We start from the raw sequence: 22,123 nt of genomic DNA, 5'->3' as shown, positions 1-22,123 counted from the left end.
AGTATGTTATTGCATCATATCCACTGTTTGGTGTTTTGCAACCTCTTTGGTTTGGGCCGCTCGTTTATCCTGCATTGACCAGCAGCTGCCACCAGGGGACGAAAGGGACACACCGACAGCTCACATGTACAAATGTTTGTTTGTTTATTTATTTATTTCCACATCCAGCTGTTTCACAATTGAACTAAGGGAGACGCCTCACACACCCTCTGCGTTATACATCCTGCATGATTTTTCCTCCTAACACTGTTTCCCTTTGCACACACAAGATGAAACACACACGTAGGAATTTGTGTGTGTGTGTGTGTGTGTGTGTGTGTGTGTGTGTGTGAGTGTGCGAGCACGTTGTATAGCAAGTGAAAAAGTCAGTCACAAAAGAAAGCATTGAGACAGTGAGTGCACGCGGTCGGTCACCTCCGTTTTTCCCTCCACGGCTCTGCGATCTGCTCTTTGAACCCGGTTCGCCTCAGATAGTCCCGGTGAATCGCTCAGACCACATCAGGACGAAGCGCTGCTCCCGAAATAAAGGTGGGGGGAAAAAAACTGCACAGCTTCTCGAAGAAAAGTCGATTTCTGCCATGGATCTGTTTCTGCTCAGCCAACAAACTGCACGGAAATCCTGAGTTTTCTGTACAATGATTCCACAAGAGCAGAAATAGCAGGTTTATTCACAGGAGGAAACTTTTAACACTTTAAAACCAGAGATGTTCGACTTGAGATGCTTTGTTACGTGCGTTTTGGTTTTTTTCACAACATCCCACAGTATAGACGTGATTGACCGGGATGGACAGGCGTTTCTGGAATATATTTTACACTATTATGGTGAAAATAAATCGATTTCAACCGAGAATCTGGAAGATTTACTGCTGTTAATCTCAGCCAGAAGGTCTGAGTCAATAATCGAAGGAAATCCACTGGCAAGCCGAGAGGTGAGCATATAAACTACTTACATTTATGACTGTTTTTACTATTTAAACTTAATGATAATTTACAGAAACTGAACTGACTCAGAATTGATTTCTTTTAGTGTGTAACATGTTGTCACACCCGGTGTATGAAAAGTTTCAGCTGCGTAAATGAACTTGTTTTTTCCTCTTACCACTTATTAAATAGTTCCTTATAAACTTTTTTTTGACATTGTATAGTAGTAAATATTTTAACAGTTTCTCATATAGTATCTGACTGACTTGTTAGATGAAAAAGGCAGAAAAAGGTTTAAGAGGCAGAAAAGAAAAATACAAAGATGTTTATTAATGTCTTTTCTGTCCTTCAGTGTCCCTCAGCAGAGCAGATTTTGTCCCACTTTGGGTTCAGTAATGTTAGTCAGCTGACTGTGGGACATCTGGGGAAGATCTGTCCCGCTGTGTTGACCCAGGTGCTGCTGCCCTCCTGCCCCTACACCACCCCCAGAACTCTGCCGCCTCTTGACTACACTGGTGAGTTGCTCCATCACAACTGCTGCATGCCTCCCGGTTTATTTGTCAAGACCCCTGCAACTCAAATAATTCACGGTTCATGGGGGTTGGTTTCCTTGAATTAGGTCTGACGGTTCTTTCATCCACAGGGACAGAAATGCTAAAGATTTCTAGACAATTGTGTGAATGAACAACACTTTATTTTTATTTTTTTGGCTTGTGGACCCTTAAAAAAAAAACAAGAGGATGTGGGGCATTCTAGACACTGATTGGCTGAAGTTGAATTTCATTCAGGTCTGAAGTCATGGGTTCAGAATCTGGCCTCAGAGATCTTCCCTTCTCTCTGCCTCTTCGTTTTATTATTGCATTATATTCCAGATTTTAAAAATCCCCTGAAAGTTTTTTTTGTGATCATGACACCCACACTGAGAACCACTGTAAGTGTTACTACATAAAATCAATAAACAAGCCAAATTTCACAAGAGGTTTGAAAAAGTATTAAAAAAAAACCTGTTTTATCTCATGTTTGTTTATGCCGACACATTCCCCGTTTTTTCCCAACTTGGCATCTTACATATCCTGAGTAACACCGTTGATTAACTCTTAAAACACAGATGGACAACATGGAGTACATGCTGATAAAATACAACACAAAGACGACAGGACCTCACTTTGAACTCTAGCTATGCCTAAACTGCCTAAACTCAATCATTGTCTGACTGACTGGAGTTTTATATTATTTTCTCCACCCAATTAATATCAGTAACTGCAGGCTAAGCGATCACACCACCACCCGCATGCACTTCAATACACACAACAGTCAGGGAATTCAGACAACATTCATATTAAACGACTAAAATAATAATGAAATTATCAAAATAGTTGACAGTTTTCTGCTAATGGACTAATCGATTAATCGTACTTCAGTCTGCTGCTGGTTCAACTTGTTTACCTTCAGTTCAGTACAAAATTAGGCCTATAGAAACACAGTTTATGACCTTAGTCAGTATCTAATTCTAATAAAGGCTCAGTCATCTCCTGTGGTGGAGCCATTATGCTCCATGCTGTCCTGGACTGACACACCGAGCCACTGACCTCTCATTCACCGTCACACACTCCTCAGTGCTGTTGTTGACACAGTTACAGCCAACTGTGACTGTTGTTCAGTCTGATGTTCGTGGTGCCTGCTGTTTCCTTCACTGGCCTCGTGAACATTATTTCTCTTCTGAAAATAAATAGTGTTGTGTCTTTTGTTGAGTTGCACGTCTGCTTGTTTACTCTGTCGGAAGAAATATAACAAAAGAATCTCCAAGTTTCAAGCTGTGGGGACAAATCATCCAGCAAAAATGTCTGGCACCATGACTCTGCTCAAATAATGGACAACAAATGTCATGACTTATTATGGTGTCATGTGGGTGTAGATAAATTTAGTGATATTGTATTTTAAAGAGGTGCAGTATTTTCCAAATTTTACTTCCTGCAACAGAGGAAACATTAGTAAACTGGCGGCAAATTCAACTATCATTTAATGTTTATTAGCCACAGCTTTGTGTTCAACAGGTAACTGAACACATTGTTCAGTACCTTTCTTCTGTTTACACCCATTAACTGTCTGAGAACTGGGTCATTGGGTGTTTCTTGCCCTGAGTTGAGCCTCTCAGGCTACAGTTGCCCTTAGCTTGTGCACCAGCTACTAGCTCCTCTTTTGTGAGGTTCATGGGATTTTTAATGTTACCCAAGAGGAAGTCCTGTCTGAGAGACTCAGCTCAGGCCACAAAATGTCTGTGAATCTTTGAAATGGCCACCAGTGAATGTCCTGCATGACCTTAAATCCACTGCAGTGATTCATCATGTACTCAGTTAACAAAAGCTTCTAGATTTGTTGTTTCAAACACATTCCTCAGAAAATAAATGACTCTGGTGCAGTGATGTGCTTTTTACAGTTTTAGAGCAGATTGTTTGTAATAATGAAGTATTAGTAGTTAAGGTGATAAACCACAAAAACAGGAAATCCAAGGAAGATGATGTCACTTCCCATGGACAGAAATGTCCTAACAATGATCTCAAAGAACAGAAGAAGTCACCTGAATCATAAAAAACAAGAATAACCGCTGTTTGTTCTTTCTTTCCTGACAGTGTGGGGTTACGGGTTTCTGGCCGTCACTGTGATCAACCTCGCGTCTCTGCTCGGTCTCCTTCTGATACCCTTCACCAAAAAACCCTATTTCCCCAAAGTGCTGACCTACTTCATTGGTCTGGCCATTGGGACGCTCTTCTCCAACGCTGTACTTCAGCTCATACCAGAGGTGTGTAAGAGACGCCAATCACCAGGTCGAGAGATTCACGTGTGTAGAATGTTTTGAAGTAGGGCTGGACGAGTTATTGTTTTCTGATCGGGATTGCGATCTCAGACAAGGCGTTCCTAACTGACCCAGGATCTGCTGTGTCAACTGTTTAACACATACATGCAGTCTCCCTACCTGCTCCCTACCTGCCGAGCTCACCGATCAGAAGCGGCAGGTCGTGGACAGGTCACGCTAACGCAATCAGTATAACCTGCTCCACCTGCTCCTTAATTACTGAAATAGCTTCAGCTGGAACAGAATTGTTACGAGTTACGGTTTAATCGCCAAGAAAAGCAGCACGTCGGTCATTTGGGAGCGTTTCGGGTTTGAGGCTGCAGACGTGCATCAGAAACAGGTACTGTGCAAAAACCTGTCGCGCTGAAGCTGCAACATCCAGCGGAAACACAACCAATTTATACCGGCGCCTGAAAAATGACCACAGGTGATGAAAAGTCTCGCGAAAATAGAAAAATAACTGCCATTGGCCAAGGACTTTATAGAATGTACATGCACGTTTCTTAAATACATTTGAAATCAATTCTTAACTTTAGTTTTCACTCTTGCATTAGACTAACGGCATGTTTGTAAATGTTACCTATAATCGTTCAGCCCTATTTTGAAGCTGTTTCAATGTTTTATTAAAAAAAAAAAAAAAAAAAAAAAAAAGGACTTCAGTACAAGAATGAATGAAATCTAGACAGCAATAACATTTTTCTGTTGATCCACAGGCCCTGGGTTTTGATCCCAAAGCAGACAACTATGTGGCGAATGCAGTTGGAATTTTTGGAGGGTTTTATCTCCTGTTCTTTGTGGAGAAGATTCTGAAAATGGCTCTGGGAATAGACCATGAGGTAAATTAACGGAACAGGAAGGGACTTTATTAGGTGCAAAGCACTTTTCTTCATGACAGGTGTAATTTATTATGTATTTCAGCTGTAAATCTGCCAGTCAATAGCCCTGTTTTATTGGCTAATTTAGCTTCTGATTGCTGACTATGAGCCAGTTACACTTCACTGATGTCACGCATGTTATTTGTTTCTATTATAAGTCTTCTTACATCAGGGTCAGGGTGACTAGTGTCAGGTGTGACCGTCACTAAGTTTAATAAAATATATGTGACTGGTGATAAAGGTAATAAAAATCAGTCAACAGTGTAGGAAACAACATTTTTAAGTTTGAAAAACATTTTGATAAAAGTCAACGCAGCAGAACGAAGCGACAGCTATGAATGTTAACTTTTCAAAGTGGTAGTTCACATTTTGGGAAACGCACTCATTTGCTTTCATGACAGCAAGAAAGCAAATTTCCAAAAATCTGAATGAGCTATTCTTTGGAGAGTAAACCTGTTTTTCCTGTCACTGAAATTTCAATTTGCCCAGTGATTTGGTTTATAATTAAAATTCCGGAAATTGACAATAATTTTTTACTCAGTCTGTCAACTCCTCAAATCTAAATAACATTTTTTCTTTTTCTGCACACGACCTGTCTCCAAACCGGGGTTTGTGTGTTCTCATCTGATTCCTGTGTGTGTCGTCTCCTCAGCATGGCCACAGCCACTTCACTCCTGCAGAGCTGCCTCAAGAAAACTCCCTTCACAACGGAGACATAATGGAGAAAAAGGACTCCATCATTTTGACTAGCATCAGCACCATTGCCACAGACAGGAGCAGCCCAAACCCAGAAAACGTGACACCTTCTCAGGTACCCCCCTCTCCCCCCCCCCCCCCCCCCCCCCCACACACACACACACACACACACACACACACACACACACACACACACACATACACTCATGTTATCTGTAACGCAATTATCTGTGATAGAATTTGAATAGGACGGTACGTGTTGGGAAATGATACTTAAGGCTCCTGGGATTGATCAGCTCTCTGTAAGCATGTCACATTAACCTACACAGCAGTGCAACCTTGTACTCAATGATCTTTTATCAAATGAGTAGCTCAGTCTTGAGATAAGCTTGTGAAAACAGTGAGTCTTCCCTGAAATCTTATCTGGAGTGACTGTGTGCTTGATAGAGATTTGCTGTCCACCACAGTCCCCTATCACAGACACACCTGACAGGAGACATCATGGACTATAAATATGAGTCTAATCTAAACTCTTTATCAGTCAATAGGGTGTGAGTTAGTGTGCCATATGCAAAAGCTGTAATTGTATAAATGTGACAGTATATTGTTAAAAATATTCCCGTAGAAGATGAAGTAAATGTGTGGTGATTTATTGGTCTGTTATCAATGGCACAGGGTGATTAGAGCTGCTGTTAATGTTTAATGGTGAAATCTCTTGTGTCATATGGAGCAGTCTGGCTTTGAAGGGATCTAAATACTAAACAAACAGACGTGCCAGGGACACAGAGGGCTCAAGTAGTGAAACCAGGCTGACGGCCTCAGATCCTTCCTGTCCTGGTAAAAGCTGGAATTGTCTGAGCTGAGCACAAAGACTCCTTGTCTGGCTGTGGCTAATAGAAGGGGCATTTTGTCACTGCAGAGTATCTTCAGCCAAATCGCAAAGGCTCTGTTTACGTCCGCCTGTTCTCCGGTTTCCCTTTAACAACACTTATGCCATTATATTTGTAATTGAAGAGTTCTGTTGCAAATGGTACACATCCATTTAGGGAAAATATTTCCTGTACTACTTTTACATTTTATGGACCCAAGATGGACAAGTTTGCCACTGAAACTCCTATTAAACATGTAGGTGTAACTAATCGGTCAGGTCCAATTTTAATTTAAAACCAAAATGTTTGTTGATCTCTAGTTTGTAAAATGTATTTATCAGACTGCCAAAAGCAAAATGTTCAACTTTCTCCTTTATTTTTAGGATGATTTGAACTTTGGGTTTTAAACATACAGATATCGCAGTGTGTCTTCGGTCAAGTCAAACACTAAGAGCAGCCATGTGCTTGTCCCTCTCCAGGATGTCCAGGTGTCTGGTGTGATGTGCCACTGGCTGCGTGGGCAACGCATCACCAGCATCAAGACGGTGGCGTGGATGATAACGCTGAGCGACGCACTGCACAACTTCATTGATGGTCTGGCCATTGGTGCTTCGTTCACTGTGTCCATACTGGCTGGGTTCAGTACGTCCACTGCAATTGTGTGTGAGGAGTTTCCCCATGAGCTGGGTGAGTGATAAGCAATGTAAAGCAATGTAACCTCTTCACCCCCTCGTGAGTCATTGCAAACTCACTCTGTGCAGCCAAACATTGTGTAAACCCACAGAACGTTCTGTTATGTTCTCATGTGGAGATCCAAAAATTACAAAATATACCAGATATATGAGGTTAAATTTTTAGAAATGTGTATAAAATGACAGAAGTCATTTAGATTATTTCTGTGTGATGGCATGGTGCAACCATAAATACATCATGTCTTGGGTTTTTATGCTTTGGACAAAGTGTTACAAGTATATTAAAATGCCAACCATCAGGTAGCTTCAGTGAAGAGCCAGAATATATATATATATATCAGGGTGGAATGATTTTCCATCCCTAACGATACTTAAAGGGAAATTAAAGGGGAGAACTGGGCTAAAGGGTTAAAGGAAGGTTATATCTTTTAACTCAAACTAAAAAGATCCAGGAAGAATCAATAATCTTTATCTGCCTCTACTGGCAAACTGCAGAATTGCACCAAAAATGTGTATCTAGAAAAGGAGGATAAATGATAAAGGTATGTTGTCACACAAACCATGGAATTGTAATACTGTGAGAGTGAAGGGGTGTTGCTAAGAGCTTCATTAAACTTCAATTGGTACTTTTATGTTTGTTTTTTACAAAACTGAATAAAGATTCTGAGTCTGGGGGAGTAATTCCTGACAGTCCTATCAAACCCTCAGTGATTTTTTTTTTTTTTACTTTAGGGCAGAAAAGTCTTACTCTTTAACCTTTAACCTCAAACTTAAACTTTAGAAAAAAAAACTACAGTATATTAAATTACTTTTCACTTCTTTTTAAAGCTGCTTTTCAGGTAGGAAAAGTAGTTTTTGGTAAAAATAATTGCAGTATCTTTGTCAAATCAAAATCTGTTAACTTACAATTACATTGCAAAATGTCATCAGTGACCAAGCACAAGAGAAGAAAAACACAAACATAACGCTTTCAGTGTCATGTCCAAACTGAGCTGAGTTTTCTTCTCTCTGCAGGTGACTTTGTCATCCTCTTGAACGCTGGTATGAGCATCCCACAAGCCATTTTCTTCAACCTGCTGTCAGCACTTTCGTGTTACATCGGCCTCGTGTTTGGCATTCTGCTGGGGAGCAACTTTGCCCCCAATGCAATCTTTGCCATTGCTGGAGGAATGTTCCTGTATATTGCACTGGCAGACATGGTGAGTTAGATTACACTGTATGAGGATTCTGGCATTTTTATGAGATTTGTTGACAGTTAAAAAAAAATATATATATATATATATATTTTTTTTTTTTTTTTTTTTTTTAAATCATGCAAAAGACTTCCAGTTATGTTGACTTCTGTAGTCAGACACTGACAGTCTGTCTTGTGGTCTCCAGTTACACTGTAGGGGAACAACATAAGCCACACAAACTAACCCATTCACACTTACTGTTTGGATATTATTATTTCCCATATGTTGCCTGTTGAACAATCAGACCATTGTATATAGCGTGATAAAGGATTGTGTATGAGACAGATATCTGATTGTGCTTCTGTATCACAGTTTCCAGAGATGGACAGCATAGCCCGGGAACAGCAACGAACCTCCACCAAGATCGTCTTCTTCCTGATCCAGAATGCAGGGCTGCTGACCGGGTTCACCATCATACTACTGATCACTATGTTTGCAGGGGAGATCAACCTCGGCTAGAAGAGAGGAAGACACAAACTGGAAATAAAAACAGTTATGAGCTGCTTCCATTTCTGCTCACAGCTCACTCAGCTGGGCAGGAAAGTGAATGTAAAGTGAATGTTTTGTACAAACAAAACTAAATGTTTAAAGGAAAAAATAATGCTTTTTTTATCTTGACTATCAATTTAGAGAAATGTTTACTCCATAAAAAGGGAAAATCTTTACAATCATTTGATGTATGAAATCTAGACAAATTTGTTTTAAGGAGACAATAAATTATTTTTTCAGTCTTCACATACTGTGACATGTCTTACATTTATTGTACCTCAGTGGTGCAGCATTGTAAAGACTTATGCTGTGTAATAGTGACAACAGTTTTGGCTGTTATGGCAGCAGAGTTTGACCTCTGTGTTTTGTGACCTCCCTGACCTTCACTGGCTCATTTTCAAGGTTGTATAGCTGGTGTTTATCATCCATATGTTTAACAGAATGCACAGAGTGGTGAGAAAAGAGCAACTGAAATCTGTTAAGATTTCAATGGCACCTGTAGCACTAATGCATCTCATTGTTTTTGCTGCAGTATGTATAACTATAATTATCCAGTATGTATAAACTATAACTGTCTTTATTCACTTTTCCAAGTTATATACAAAAGAAGTATCCTAACATACACAAGCACACATGGAACTGCAGCTTTTTGAACGCGAAAGTGATCCTCGCTGCTGAAACCTACAACTCCCCCCCCTTGGTAAAAACCCCATATACTATGCAATATGCCTGCTGTATGAAACCCCCATCCAAAAGGCTTTAACAATACATTAAAAATGTAAAATAATCATACACATGAAATACAATATATACATATAAAAAAATCATCACATACATATCTAATCACTAAGTAATATTTAATAGTATAATATTTAATATTTACCTTTAATAAAAATAACATCACTGGTCAGCCAATCAAAATGAAATAGGAAGTGGCGTTCACTGTAAAAACACTTTTGATTCCCTGTTCTAAAGTTGGGCGAGTTATATCGAGAATATCTGGCACACGCTTAGTGAAAGAATACAAACATAACAGCAGATACATGCAAAGTCCTCACGCTGAACCGACTTGAAATCCCATTCCACATTTTCCCATTGTACCGACTGTACCTGAATGCAGCATTTCCGTATTACTTGGGGAAGTCGCAGACAAATGAAATGAGGCGACATTGAGTTTCTGGTCACTTTCTGCGCCCAGTACCTTCAGACTGTACTTTCAAGCGTTGTGATAAAACAGGCAAGTCGTGCTCATTTACTGTTTCACTCCTACAGCAATCTCAGAGCGACTTTGGACTCAAATCGGCAGCTTTGTTATGCTAGCATTGATGCTAGCGGCTATTAGCCTAATCAGGGGAATTAAAGTCTTGTCCGGGAAGATTTTCTTACAGGAGATAGGTCTCTTACGGTCTGAATATTCGTTTGCTTAGTGTTGATGTTTACATGCAAAAGTTGGTCAAATGGCTAACAAAGCAGGGATTGTTAACGTTGCCTAGTTTACCGTTAAAACTTACTATCCCGTGACATGCACTGACCTGACTGTCAGTCAGAGGGTCATTGTGGTCAGAGGTAAAACTGGTTCATAATAATCTACCCTCTTCCTGCAGCAGTGATAATACATGGTGGCTTTTTAATTACTATATAGTAAAGTATATACTATATTATTAATGCAGATTGTACTGTTGTAGCTGCTTCAGGTTTAGTATAGTTGTGGCCCCTCCTAAGATAAATCTGAGGAGTCATGAGATAAATAATGAGAGAGAAAAGAAGAAGAAATAAAGTTATGAGACACAGATCTGACGATCTTTTGCTTTTGGGGGGAGGAGGGTGATTGGACAGCTTGACCTATTATTGAAGAGACCATGTGAGAGGTTTAGAGAGGAAGTATCTCTTTCATCATATGCTTCAATTTAAAATTTAATCTGAGAAGTAACTATTAACTAAAGCTGTTAAATAAACATACTGGGGTAAAAAGTGAATGCTCAGTTGAGTGCAACTGAGAGTAAATTCTCTCAGTTGCTTTTCACCTCTGGTTTACTGTAAGTTATGGGTTTCCTACAACCTTTCCACCTTTAGATTATTAAAGACTTTGTTGTATCTAACGTCTCATATTTTGTCCTCCTGTTTAACTTTAAAGCGGAGCCGAGCCATGGCCAACATTCAAATCCGGAAATATGAGGACACTGATGCCGAGGCTGTGAAAGAGGTCTTCGCCTTGGGGATGAGCGAGCATGTGCCTTCGACCTTCATGCACATTCTGAAACAGCCACCGACCCAGATGGCGCTCATGTGCATCTTCTGCGCTCTCATGACTAGCTCAAAATCCTTTCTGCTACCCATCCTGGCCATCACCCTGTTCCTGGCCGGAGCTCGGCAGTTAGTCGTCTACATGTTTAACAAATACATCGACACCTCCTTCAGGAAGGACCTCAAGAGCATCAATGAGACCTATCTGAAGCAGAAGGACTCGTGTTTTTGGGTGGCTGAAAGTGATGGTCGGGTGGTCGGCACAGTGGCTTGCCTCCCTGCTGAGAATGTGCCTGGGTGCTTGGAGCTGAAGCGCATGTCTGTAAGCCGCAGTCACCGAGGGAGGGGCATCGCAAAGGCCCTGTGTCGGACAGTGGCTGATTTTACACGTGACAGGGGTTGTGCAGCAGTTGTCCTGTACACCTCTGTGGTGCAGATAGATGCTCAGAAGCTGTATGAGAGAATGGGCTACGAGAAGATAAGAGAGTTTGTTGCTCCTGAGCTCATTGCCAAAATCGTGAACTTCACTCTGTTTGAGTACAGACTGGATTTACAGAGGGAAAAGAAAAGTGACTGAAACTGAAATGAAGACTTTGAAGAGATTTCTGGGCAACTCTACCATCCGTTTATCCAGTTTCTGTGCTTATGTTTTTTTCAGCATGCATCACAGCCAGGCACAGTACCCACATGAGGAAGTGTTTGCTCAACACAGTTGAACTACAAGGTCTGGTTTGTTTTCTCTTGTTCCATGTACACAGGACAGATCAATCATTTATTTTTGTTTTCTCAGCAAATCTTTAGCTGAGAAATATGTAATCGTAGCACTGCTATGTCCATGGTCAGGCTATTAAAGCGTTTCTGTTGATTGAGCTTCTTTTAAGTTCTTTCATTATGTAATTTTGTAAATGAATTAATTCATTTCTATGTGAGACTCAGAATAAAATCATGAATGTTAAGTTTCTCCTGCAATTTTGTAACAATTATTTTATTTACAATTAATAATGCACTGACCTGATTACCTGCCCAGACTGAACTTATTAAAGGGAAACTTAATTTAGTTTAAAAACTAAATTTTACACATCAAAGTCTATTTACAGGTCTTAAGAAATACTGCTACACATGTAGAATAAAGTCTTTTGTGGCCTCAGAGGGAGCTGTATGAAGTCTGATAAATGTCCTGTTGTGAAAGGTTCTACTTGAAGCTGAAGCTGAAGCTGATATTTAAGGCCTTTGGTGCTAAGCTGAGGTGCCACTGTGGGTTTGTCTTTTCATGCAGTACATAAATATGTCTTCCAGATGGATGCTCAAAATCTGAGGTCATCAGGTTGTTCATTTTTTTGTTTACTGCAGATCTAATAAATATTTCATGTCAAATTTGTGATTTAAATCAGGATACAAGAAACGTCAAGTTTCCACTGTCAGCTTTCAACTTTATTGTCCTCAAGGATACATTTGTGAAGAGGTGAAACAGAAAACACTCAGACTTTAAAGTAAAACATGATAAAAATGTATACACTATATTGCTCAACCCCCGGCCCCAAAAAACACACAAAACAAAAACGGCTGACTCCATTTACCTTGATTGCCTCCAATTACAAACAGCTGATCATGTTTTCTATTGTCTTTTTTTTTTTTTTTTTTTTTTTACTTTTCCTTTTTGCCATTTTAAGTAATACATTTTCTTCCTAGATTCCCTGTTTTCTTACCCTTGAATTTGAATAATGAAAATTATTTTTGCAAAAAAGTCAAATTTAATACTCAGTCCTCATGTCTTATAGGAAATCACCTGTCTGTATTTAGACATTGTCAGCGGTTTTCTGTTTAATGGTGACTACAAAAGTCGGATTGTAGTATTACATATTTCACCGGGCTCCTCGGTGGCTGTCGGGCGGGCCGTGTCAGGCAGCAGCTCGGGCACCTCAAGACGGATGTGTCCGGTCAGAACCTCTATGGATGGATGTAGCTTGTCAGGGACGAAGCTGATCGGTTAGCCGGATTTTAGGAAGCACAACAGGTAAGATTTAGCTCTCGATTGTCTTTGCAACGATTTGGGATAAAGTCGAAATACATGTAAACACCTGTCGTGAAATATATGCGTGTGTGTCTTTTTAAAATTAACCCGACAAGAGGGTTTTTTTTAATTGACAACCGAAGCTAACGGCTACTGTTGCTAGCTGTTGGTCAGGGAGTGTCCCACTGACAGGACCAAACATCAGTGTTTAAAGCGATGGTTTTAATACCAGTTAGAGCTGCTAAAAGACAACGTTTACACGTTGAAACTACTAATTATCGCCCCCAATACCGTTACAAATATTTAATGAGCTTTGGCTGGTGGTTAAGAAGCCAGCGTGGATCCGCATGTTCAGCCCTAATAGGGCGATTAAGCTCCATTCTCGTTTAAATGAATTATTCTCAAATCCGGATTGTTTTTGCTAATTTCTCATCCCATTTGTTTAATTTGTCGGGAGAAACTGTCATGTCAGGCTGCAGCCACACCCATGCTGTGATTTATTATGATTTCCACCAGACGTAAAATGGCAACTGTGTAAAAAAACAAAAACAAAAACAGAGAATATATCTACGTTTGCTCTTTATGTTAATTAAATTATTTAAATGACATTATTCTGGTCAGTGAGGCAGTGGGATGTGAACAGCGGTCTCTGCGGCTTTGAACACACTAGATGGCACCAAATTACAGATTTAACATCTCTATGACTCATTTAGAGCCATAGACATTTTTAATTTATACTAAAAGATTGTTTTGTTTGTATTTTGTGAACATATTTTAAATTCTAATTTAATGCCTCTTGGAATGAGGCACTGGAGTGAACAGACTCTGGCCCTGTTTTCTATGGATGACCTATTTTTCCTTCATCCAGAATGGCATAGTGATGAGGCCAGGCCTGAATGTCATTAGCATGCATGTAGTATAAAGGAAGCCCAACATATAATAAGGTAAAGTTCATTCACTTTCCACTTAATCAGTAACTCAAACAACTGGAAAGCAGTTAATTCCAATTTTAGTAATCAATACTTAAAACCATTTATCAGAAAAAAACACAAACCTATCACCTTATACTGACAAAGATTTAGTTAATTTTCTCAGTTTAATATATTTATACAATGAATAATTCAATTTTTTTGGCTCAGTCAGAATAAGAAACAAATTTAAGGATCTCACATTGAGCATTTATCATTATTTATTTTAATATAAAATGAACAAAAATATGAATCACTCAAACTGATTTTTAGGCCATAAAATGAATTGTTATTTATTTATTTACAGCCCTAAATGGAACTTTTTTTCTTTTACTTAGCCAGGAATTCTTCACCTTGATGACGTGATGATGATATCTTGATCACTCCTGACGCAGCAGTTTGCATTTTAGCTCTTCATTCAGCACAATCTCTTTCACTCTTTCATTCATATTTCTCCTGCGTTGTCTTAATTTATGTCAAATTTCTGGGCGTAGTCAGGGCCATCTTTACCTTGAATAGTGACATCGTTTTGCTCCTCCTGGACCTGCAGACCGACTGAGGTGCAGTGTGGTCGCAATGTTCCTCCTTAAAATCCCTGAGTGTCACCTCTGTTCCTGCAACCTTCCTGTTCACCGGTCTGAACAGGCTCGCAGCAGCAGCAGCAGACGATGATGTTTGGCTGAGCTGGTGACGCCTCTTATCTGCCGTTGTCCTCATCCTCTGTAAAGAGGCAGTTCCTGTGATTTTGTCTCTCTGCTAGTTGCCTCTTTATTATATCTTCTGTGAGAGATAAGGGCTCCCCGTCCTCCTTTCCTCACACAAATCCCCAACACCCCCTCTTTTGGTTCTGCCTTCGTCATTTGCATAAAAGGGTGCAAAGAGACTGCAGAGGTTTTTTTTTGTTTCCCAAAATATCTCCAGTTGTGTATAACTCTCACATCTGTCTGTATATTTAAGTTCTTTTACACACTTTATATTCAATTTTAGGAGTTTTATCACAATACAGATTCGATTACTATATCCCTGCTGTATGTGTAGGATAATACTGAGCCTGTGGACAGAAAGCTGGGTTTCTTTTGTTGTGCTGATGCTGAAATGCACACTCTTCCAACATCTTTCATCAGCCTATAAGCTGAAAGCTTTTCCACACTAACCCTGCAGCCTTTGCTTCCATTGCAAAAAGATGACAGCACAGAAATAGAGAAGAGTGAGAGTTAAAAAAAAGCCCCAGCCATGCAGTTAGCTGATAAAAGAGAGTTAATCCTCGCTCTGTGATGAGCTACAGCATCAGGCTGGGCTCTAATGCAATCTGCTGGCTTTTGCTTACAGTGTGCTGCATAACAGAGCATCACCTGGGCCTTTTGTGTTCAGCCACAATGAAACAGCATCAGACTGAGTTGAACTGGTTCACCTCCCCCGGTTGAAAAATGCTCACCAGCTGTTTTATTTTTCAATTTTTAATTTCTAGGCTCTCTCTCTTTCTATATATGTTTTTTTTTCTCCTTCGATCATGCTTTTAGCAGAGGAAAGAAATGAAATGGCTTTTTAAAGAAATTTGACAGTAACCTGACAGAGTATAGTGCAGGTGGAGCAGGGTTCTACCTCTGCGCTCTCTTATTTCTTTGCTCTATTGATGACCTTAAAGGAGGTTGTTTTTTTGTTGACTGATAATTCTTAGCTTAGGATTTCGTACTTTAATGATTTGTCTTATCAGGACTTAAAGTGCTCTTCGATCAGCCACAGAGCAGTCCTGAATGAACCCAAAACAACTGCAAACCTCTGCATCGTGCCAAGTTAGGACAACATGCATCAGAATAATGACTGTCAAGTTTATATTGAGATGCTTTTGAGCTGCGTATTTGCAGGCTTTAGGACCCAGCACCTCTGTCTGGGCCTAAACCTCCCTCCCTCCTGCAGAAGCCAGGGCAGACACTAGCGCAGAGCAGTGCTGCCACTCAGCTGATGCACTCACAGCAGACCCAGCCTGGCTGTTTTTTGTTTTTTTTTCCCCTTTGCTCTCCTGTTTTCCTCTGGTCCATTCATCGGAGGGGTGGATCAGCACTGTCCGCCCCTCAGAAACTTCCTGACAGAGGCAAAAGCTCCTGCCGGCTTTCCCCTGTGAGCAGCAGAGAGGAGGGACGGGGAATTTTTAGAGCACTCGGGCTGTTCTGTGAGGATCAGGAGAGGGATGGTGTGATTTTCTAAAGACAGAAAGAGAGAGGAAGAGGGAGACGCTCCAGCAGCATCACCGAACCCCCTCCAAACCTCTCCTCGACCCCCCTCCTCTGTCTGGCTTTCCCCAATAACACGCTCCTTCAGTCAAGACAGGCAGTTTGGAGGAAACATGTCACAGACTAGGAGGAGCACATACACCCGGGTGAGTGTGTACAAGGTGTTTAAACATCCCACTTAGGTGAATGAATGATACAGACTGTGGTGTTTAAGTTAGTCCCGATCGGTGCGCCATTGTTTCTGTTACGTCTGTCCAATTTGTTTCACTCTGTCATCTCCTCCCTGTCGATTTCTACTTTCAATAGAAGGGTTTCTAATCCATTTCAGCGCTGCATTCCTCTGTCTGAATTGTCGCCTCTTTGTTCGGCTCACATGCCCCTCCGGGTTCAGCGTTGCTGCTGTGATGTTTGGGTTCATACGTCTGTGATGACTCGACTGTGTGGCCCTGTAAACTAGGAGCTGGTACATGACAGGCAGGTGATGGGCTCATAAGGCTTTTTGTTATCTGGATATATGATCCATAAGCCACAGAAGACTTCCTGTTTGTCATTTGTCTCTGAGTCAGGCAGCTTCCCAGTCACAGGGAGGAATGACATCAGTGATTCCTCTTAGATTTTAGCACCAAATAGTGCGTCTTCAGCTACTCATTTCTTTGCTTCACATCACAGAAAACCTTTCTTATCAAAAATAGTCCTTAGATTGTACACAGTGTGATTCAGCCTGAATACCATGGTGACAGTCTGTTAAAACCACGAGCATGACAGCATTTCAGTGTTAGCTTACTTTTTTGAGAAAACAAAGGCCATCATCAGGCGGCCGAGTTTCACCAGCTCCTTGATCAGAGCGTCCTGGGTGTTATAGTTCATCAAATGAGGCTGTGTCACTGTGTTTCTTTTTCTTATCTTATTTTAGTGTCGTAGTCAGTGCGAGCTTGCGTGTGTTGTAAGAGTAGAGTGGCACTAAATAATTCAGCACGCCCCCTTCGGGTCCTCTCTGCCTCCAGCACATGGCGAACAGGTCGGAGCAATAACTGCACAGCGATGAATGCTTCATTACAGGCTGTTAGCTCGAGCAAGGTAACCCATTAAAAACACTTTAGTTTTAATTATTTTGTGATTTAAAGTAGGCACAGTGTATGAAACACAGCGGATGCTTGATTGCAGATTGCTGACAGGTGCATTTGACCCATGTAGTCTCCTTGAAACACTGTAAACCAAAGATTCCTTCTTCTGCCTTTAAATGTAAGCACATGGGGAAGTGGAGATGAATGGCTGCTGTTGCCAAGGAATGTTTGCATATATTTAAAATATTTATTAGAGAGCCAAAGTCATATCCTAGCTTTAAGACTTAGCAAAAGAACCAAATCATTAAAATTCTTTAAGTGATTTTACAGGGGCCACAGTGGCATGAGGGAGAGCACTGAAACAAAACACCCTTTATATTATCACATTCCAATGTATACTTGGCTTAGATTTAATACCCTTACTTTGGGCTGCATGGATGGCTGTATGGTAACTGTTAAAGGCCTGCAGGTATGTAGTTTTAACTGGACATCACATTGTGATATTTTTCCCTCTGGAGAGCCATGTTTCTCCTGTGATACACCTGCTGCACCAGCGAGTTGCCTTCTCTGCAGCTCTCCCTCACACCTGAGATCCCACCTGTACCTCCATGCATGTCAAGGAGGACAAAGATATGATCCTTCACTGGCTTCCCCCAGAGTGCGAAGGATGTACCTCTGCAAGTGTGTTACACCTGTGTAAGGCAGGTGATAATTATCTATTGTTTGCGATTTCAGACAACGCGATCCTGTGGTCGCCAAAGCTGCTGTTTTTTTGCAGTGCTCCTGACTGACCCAGGATCTGCAGTCTCCCTACCTGCCGAGCTCACCGATCAGAAGCGGCAGGTCGTGGACAGGTCACGCTCTAACGCAATCAGTATAACCTGCTCCACCTGCTCCTTAATTACTGAAATGGCTTTAGCTGGAGCAGAATTGTTACGAGTTACGGTTTAATCCCCAAGAAAAGCAGCACGTCGGTTATTTGGGAGCGTTTCGGGTTTGAGGCTGCAGACGTGCACCAGAAACAGGTACTGTGCAAAAACCTGTCGCGCTGAAGCTGCAACATCCAGCGGAAACACAACCAGTTTATACCGGCGCCTGAAAAATCACCACAGGTGATGAAAAGTCTCGCGAAAATAGAAAAATAACTGCCATTGGTCAAGGACTTTATAGAATGTACATGCGTGTTTCTTAAATATATTTGAAATCAATTCTTAACTTTAGTTTTCTTGCATTAGAGTAACGGCATTTAATGTTTTAATGGTATGATGTAATTTTCTGTCGTGTTTGTAAATGTTACCGTACATTGTGAATATTGCACTAAAGCTTGATTTGAAGAAATCAAATCATCAAATCAAAATCGCAATATCTGCCAGAAAAATCTTAATTAGATCTTTTCCTCTAATGTTCAGCCCTATCAAAGGTGCAGTTTAACTGTGATGAGCCAATATATCAACTGATGTTAGCTTATTGACCTTATTGAAGTATATTGGTATAAAGTAATAGGAGAAATGTAAAAGATATGATTTAGGTTGTTTGGATTCTCTCTCTCTGAGTAATAATATCTGCTCCTCGCTGTGCCGTTCTGCTGAGTCACCATCAGTTCTAGGACACCACACTGTAAATTGGGTTATGCAGGATTATTTGATCGCAAAATATTGCAGCTCGAGTAAACTTGCTCCTGTTCAAACGTTTCACTGCGCGATCTGTTCTGCACACATCAGAATACACTTATGTAGTCTCAGCCGATTGTTGCCATGGAATTACACACAAAATTTTAGCTCCTCGGCCACAAAGCAGCAGCGCTGTTTCACCATGCGTTGACATTTAGAGAGTGCAGGATAAGGACAAGGCCTTGCTTTTGCTTTTTGTCTGGTCCTGCGCAGCTCATTGAGTCTGAATGACACTAAAACTACTTTTTGTCCCATGTTTTCTTGCAGCAGCCGGTCACTGTGCAAACTGTTTTATGAGCTGGTGAAGGTTCTTGTTGTTTGTTTCTTAACCACTTTAAAACATTTTCTGGAGGCCATATTTAATCCGATTTTAAATGCATTTTTCAGCCTTCCAGACAGCCATTGGTTTCCATTCTTTTACATATGGAGTGAAGATTAAAAACACTTGAAACACAAATGCATAATCCATCACACTAAACATCAAGTTTGCCTGGAACCTAAGGAAGAATATATTGAAAAAACTAGAACACAACAGGCAAAATAGTTTAAACACAAAGTTTATATGATTCCTAGTGAATGGGATAAGACATGGAAAATCATGGGTATGGTTGTTCTAAATGTTGTGTTGATTTGAACCTGGACACCTGTTTTGACAGTGGAGCTCTGTGTGTTTTTTTTCTTTCAGACCACTAGCAGCGGCAGCAGCAGGATGAGCTCGGACGGGGGCGGGCGGCCCGTCAAAGTGGGCTCCCTGGTGGAGGTGATCGGGAAGGGGCAGCGCGGCACGGTGGCATACATCGGCACCACGCTCTTCGCCTCTGGGAAATGGGTGGGAGTCATCCTCGACGAGGCCAAGGGCAAGAACGACGGCACGGTGCAGGGCAAGCGCTACTTCACCTGCGAGGAGAATCATGGGATTTTTGTGAGACAGTCACAGGTAACTGCAGAGATACTTAGCAAATAGAGAGAAACTTTCCTAAATACTTGACGTCCTGTTGACGTTCCTCTTTTTCTAGTGCAAGCAACTTAAAGCATTGGATTGTGTTATTGTCTCCACCCTCTGTCCCCTCAGGTCCACCCCCATTTCTCTATTGTTTAGTTTCTTATTCTGTAAGATATTTGAGATGTTTTTTTTTTATTTGACGCAGTGGGCTGTGTGGGGGTTGATATTTTCCTTCCTGTTGTCTGCATGGTGCCAGCATTTTCAACCGCTTCAGGCTTTTTGGTACTTGGCTGTGTTTTGATCAAAAACCACTCCATTTGTCTCTCCCAAAATACACTGCAAAGCATTGCTGCCTTTTACAGAATCCCAGAGGTCACCTGTTGTGACAGTGTAATATATTTTGTCATTTCACTCCACTCATTTCAATTTTATGGGCATTTAATGGACTTTAAGACTAATTTATATCTCAGAACTTCTGTTACTCCGTCACTGTGGTAAGTTTTAATTGTAGAAATAGCAGATACAGGCACACAGGGTGTATGGCAATATATTTTTTTTTTTTCATTCTTACCCTAAACCTGTCTTACTTTTTTGCAGGAGTTTTATTTTGTACAACTGTTCAAAGTCATATTTATGAAACTCTTTTAACTGCACAAACTTGTCATAAATTGCTTGTTTCATCGTGATGAAAACCATCTGTTTCTGAATGATTTGATTATAATGTAATATACACCCCAAATTGAACTGCTACATCAGGCCACCTGTTCCTCTCAATTTGTCCCTGAAGAGAAAAGAAGGCTTCAAGTCCTGCTGTCAGAAATGAGCAGATAAAAAGCAACAGCAAGTTTAGCATGTCAGTTGTCATATTAGAGGACCCAATAAAATATAAAAGAAGTTGTTATAAAATAAGTTTTATATTAAGATTTGTCAGTTTTTAATTTTCAAACTCCAAATTCGTTCAGATTTAGGCATAATTCTTAAACCAAACAAGTGTTTTTCCCACTGTGAAGAAAAGACAGAAATCTAAATTACTCGTATTTGATGTTGAAGAATGAATCTATCTGTCGGAGTGGCTCTTGCAGGAAGCCCACTTTGAGTAAAGAGTAGATACTTCAACAACAACAAAACTGTGTTAATGCTTCCTGTGACCCACATATACAGGTGCAGACATGCACACACACACAGGCGGCGTGGGTCAGCTTCAGTATCGATTAGGTGTTGTATTACTGATCCTCTTCATTGTGGCTCCCTCTTGGCTTAAAAGACTGTTTGACCCTGACTGTCCCTGCTGTGCACTTGTAAAGGTTGCTATGGAGACAGGAAAAAATTACGACTCACTCGGGGAGTGCTATATTTGTATGAACATCAATAAGCAAGCCAATTTTGTGTCTGTAGCTCCCCTTTTAACATCTGTCGCGTCCTCTCTGCCAGCTCTGCTGGTGCTGTAAAAATGTTGGCAGTGAAAGCCTGAGATGTTTTGGAAGACGGGACTAAATGTCTCTGACTGTCTGTGTTTCTGTCTCAGATCCAGCTTGTTGATGATGGAGCAGACACCACATCCCCAGAGACACCTGAGCCCGGCACTGGCAAGGTTCCCAAACGAGGTTAGGACATATATGTGCGCACACAGACACACACACACACACGCGTTTAGATGGTCTTGTGGTTTTGTCCTTGGTCATTACTCAGCAGTAGTTTTCAGTGTTCTGCAGGTGTTCAAACAGTGAAATGCTGCTAAAACTCTTGTCAATCCTGACCTTTCAGAAATAGAAGTTGCTTTGGGGACATAAATTCTCAGAAAATTAAACATGCAGTGGTATTTGAAAGCAAAGATGAAATCTAAATATTAAAAGACAGGGATGGAATTCAGCTTTTGTGATTTCTTTTTTCTCTTTAAACAAAATCTAAACAGTATCAGCCGATGAAGTGACAGTCAGGGCACTTTGGTTCAGCAGCAGCAGCAGCAGTGGGACTGAAGTCTCACCAGCAGGGCCAGTAATGGCTGTTCTGAGCAATATTGTGTGATATGGCTGAAAGCTCCCGAACGGCTACTAAATGGACCTTGTTGTGAGATTGTTTTGACAGCTGCTGTGTGAAAGTGAAGTAAAGTTTGTAATGACTAATTTCCATGCTTCTTCATGTGTGGTGATTCTTACATTGTATAAAATCCACAATTTTTTTTGCCTTATTATTAATTTTAGATTGATTTATCATCAATGTGGAAATAGATAAATGGTAACATTAAATTACTGTCCTCACTCTGTTTTCAACATGAGACAAGTCGCCTGCCGTTCCACATCTGGTCACCAATATTTTATTTTTTTATCCTCGAGGATGGAGCGGGACTCTGTTTCCATGGTT

General features: G+C 40.7%; 3 protein-coding genes across 4 annotated transcripts in view; all 3 read left to right on the top strand.

Moving 5' to 3' along the window:
• Positions 1 to 10: 10 nt before the first annotated feature.
• On the top strand, positions 11 to 8,842 carry slc39a8 (solute carrier family 39 member 8). Its single transcript, XM_041061057.1, has 8 exons — positions 11 to 929; positions 1,274 to 1,436; positions 3,552 to 3,721; positions 4,489 to 4,611; positions 5,303 to 5,461; positions 6,695 to 6,902; positions 7,922 to 8,106; positions 8,455 to 8,842. The coding sequence occupies exons 1-8, from the start codon at positions 705 to 707 to the stop codon at positions 8,599 to 8,601; spliced, it is 1,380 nt and encodes a 459-aa protein (XP_040916991.1). The 5' UTR covers positions 11 to 704; the 3' UTR covers positions 8,602 to 8,842.
• An 894-nt stretch (positions 8,843 to 9,736) lies between these two features.
• LOC121196801 (probable N-acetyltransferase CML1) lies at positions 9,737 to 11,831 on the top strand. Its single transcript, XM_041059933.1, has 2 exons — positions 9,737 to 9,868; positions 10,766 to 11,831. The coding sequence occupies exon 2, from the start codon at positions 10,778 to 10,780 to the stop codon at positions 11,450 to 11,452; it is 675 nt and encodes a 224-aa protein (XP_040915867.1). The 5' UTR covers positions 9,737 to 9,868; positions 10,766 to 10,777; the 3' UTR covers positions 11,453 to 11,831.
• A 945-nt stretch (positions 11,832 to 12,776) lies between these two features.
• The window catches only part of dctn1b (dynactin 1b), a 33,181-nt gene continuing 23,834 nt past the window's right edge, over positions 12,777 to 22,123 (top strand). The window contains exons 1-3 of one of the 2 annotated variants that reach the window (XM_041061082.1): positions 12,777 to 12,889; positions 19,505 to 19,756; positions 21,288 to 21,366. In XM_041061082.1, the coding sequence (XP_040917016.1) occupies positions 19,529 to 19,756; positions 21,288 to 21,366 (307 nt within the window). In that variant the 5' untranslated portion in view covers positions 12,777 to 12,889; positions 19,505 to 19,528. Of the gene's footprint in view, positions 12,890 to 16,191; positions 16,232 to 19,504; positions 19,757 to 21,287; positions 21,367 to 22,123 lie in introns of those variants that run through there. The other variant, XM_041061081.1, reaches the window with a different exon arrangement.

The sequence above is a fragment of the Toxotes jaculatrix genome, chromosome 17 (genome assembly GCF_017976425.1).
Source record: "Toxotes jaculatrix isolate fToxJac2 chromosome 17, fToxJac2.pri, whole genome shotgun sequence".
NCBI lineage: Eukaryota > Metazoa > Chordata > Actinopteri > Toxotidae > Toxotes > Toxotes jaculatrix.
This window is presented reverse-complemented; position numbering and strand designations above follow the sequence as displayed.

What these genes read in the sequence shown, in the direction of transcription:
- slc39a8 (XM_041061057.1), top strand. Translation starts at nt 705, where the DNA reads ATGTTCGACTTGAGATGCTTTGTTACGTGCGTTTTGGTTTTTTTCACA. An exon ending in TACTTCAGCTCATACCAGAG is followed by an intron (nt 3,722 to 4,488) that starts GTGTGTAAGAGA and finishes GTTGATCCACAG; the next exon opens with GCCCTGGGTTTTGATCCCAA. An exon ending in AAAACGTGACACCTTCTCAG is followed by an intron (nt 5,462 to 6,694) that starts GTACCCCCCTCT and finishes GTCCCTCTCCAG; the next exon opens with GATGTCCAGGTGTCTGGTGT.
- LOC121196801 (XM_041059933.1), top strand. Translation starts at nt 10,778, where the DNA reads ATGGCCAACATTCAAATCCGGAAATATGAGGACACTGATGCCGAGGCT.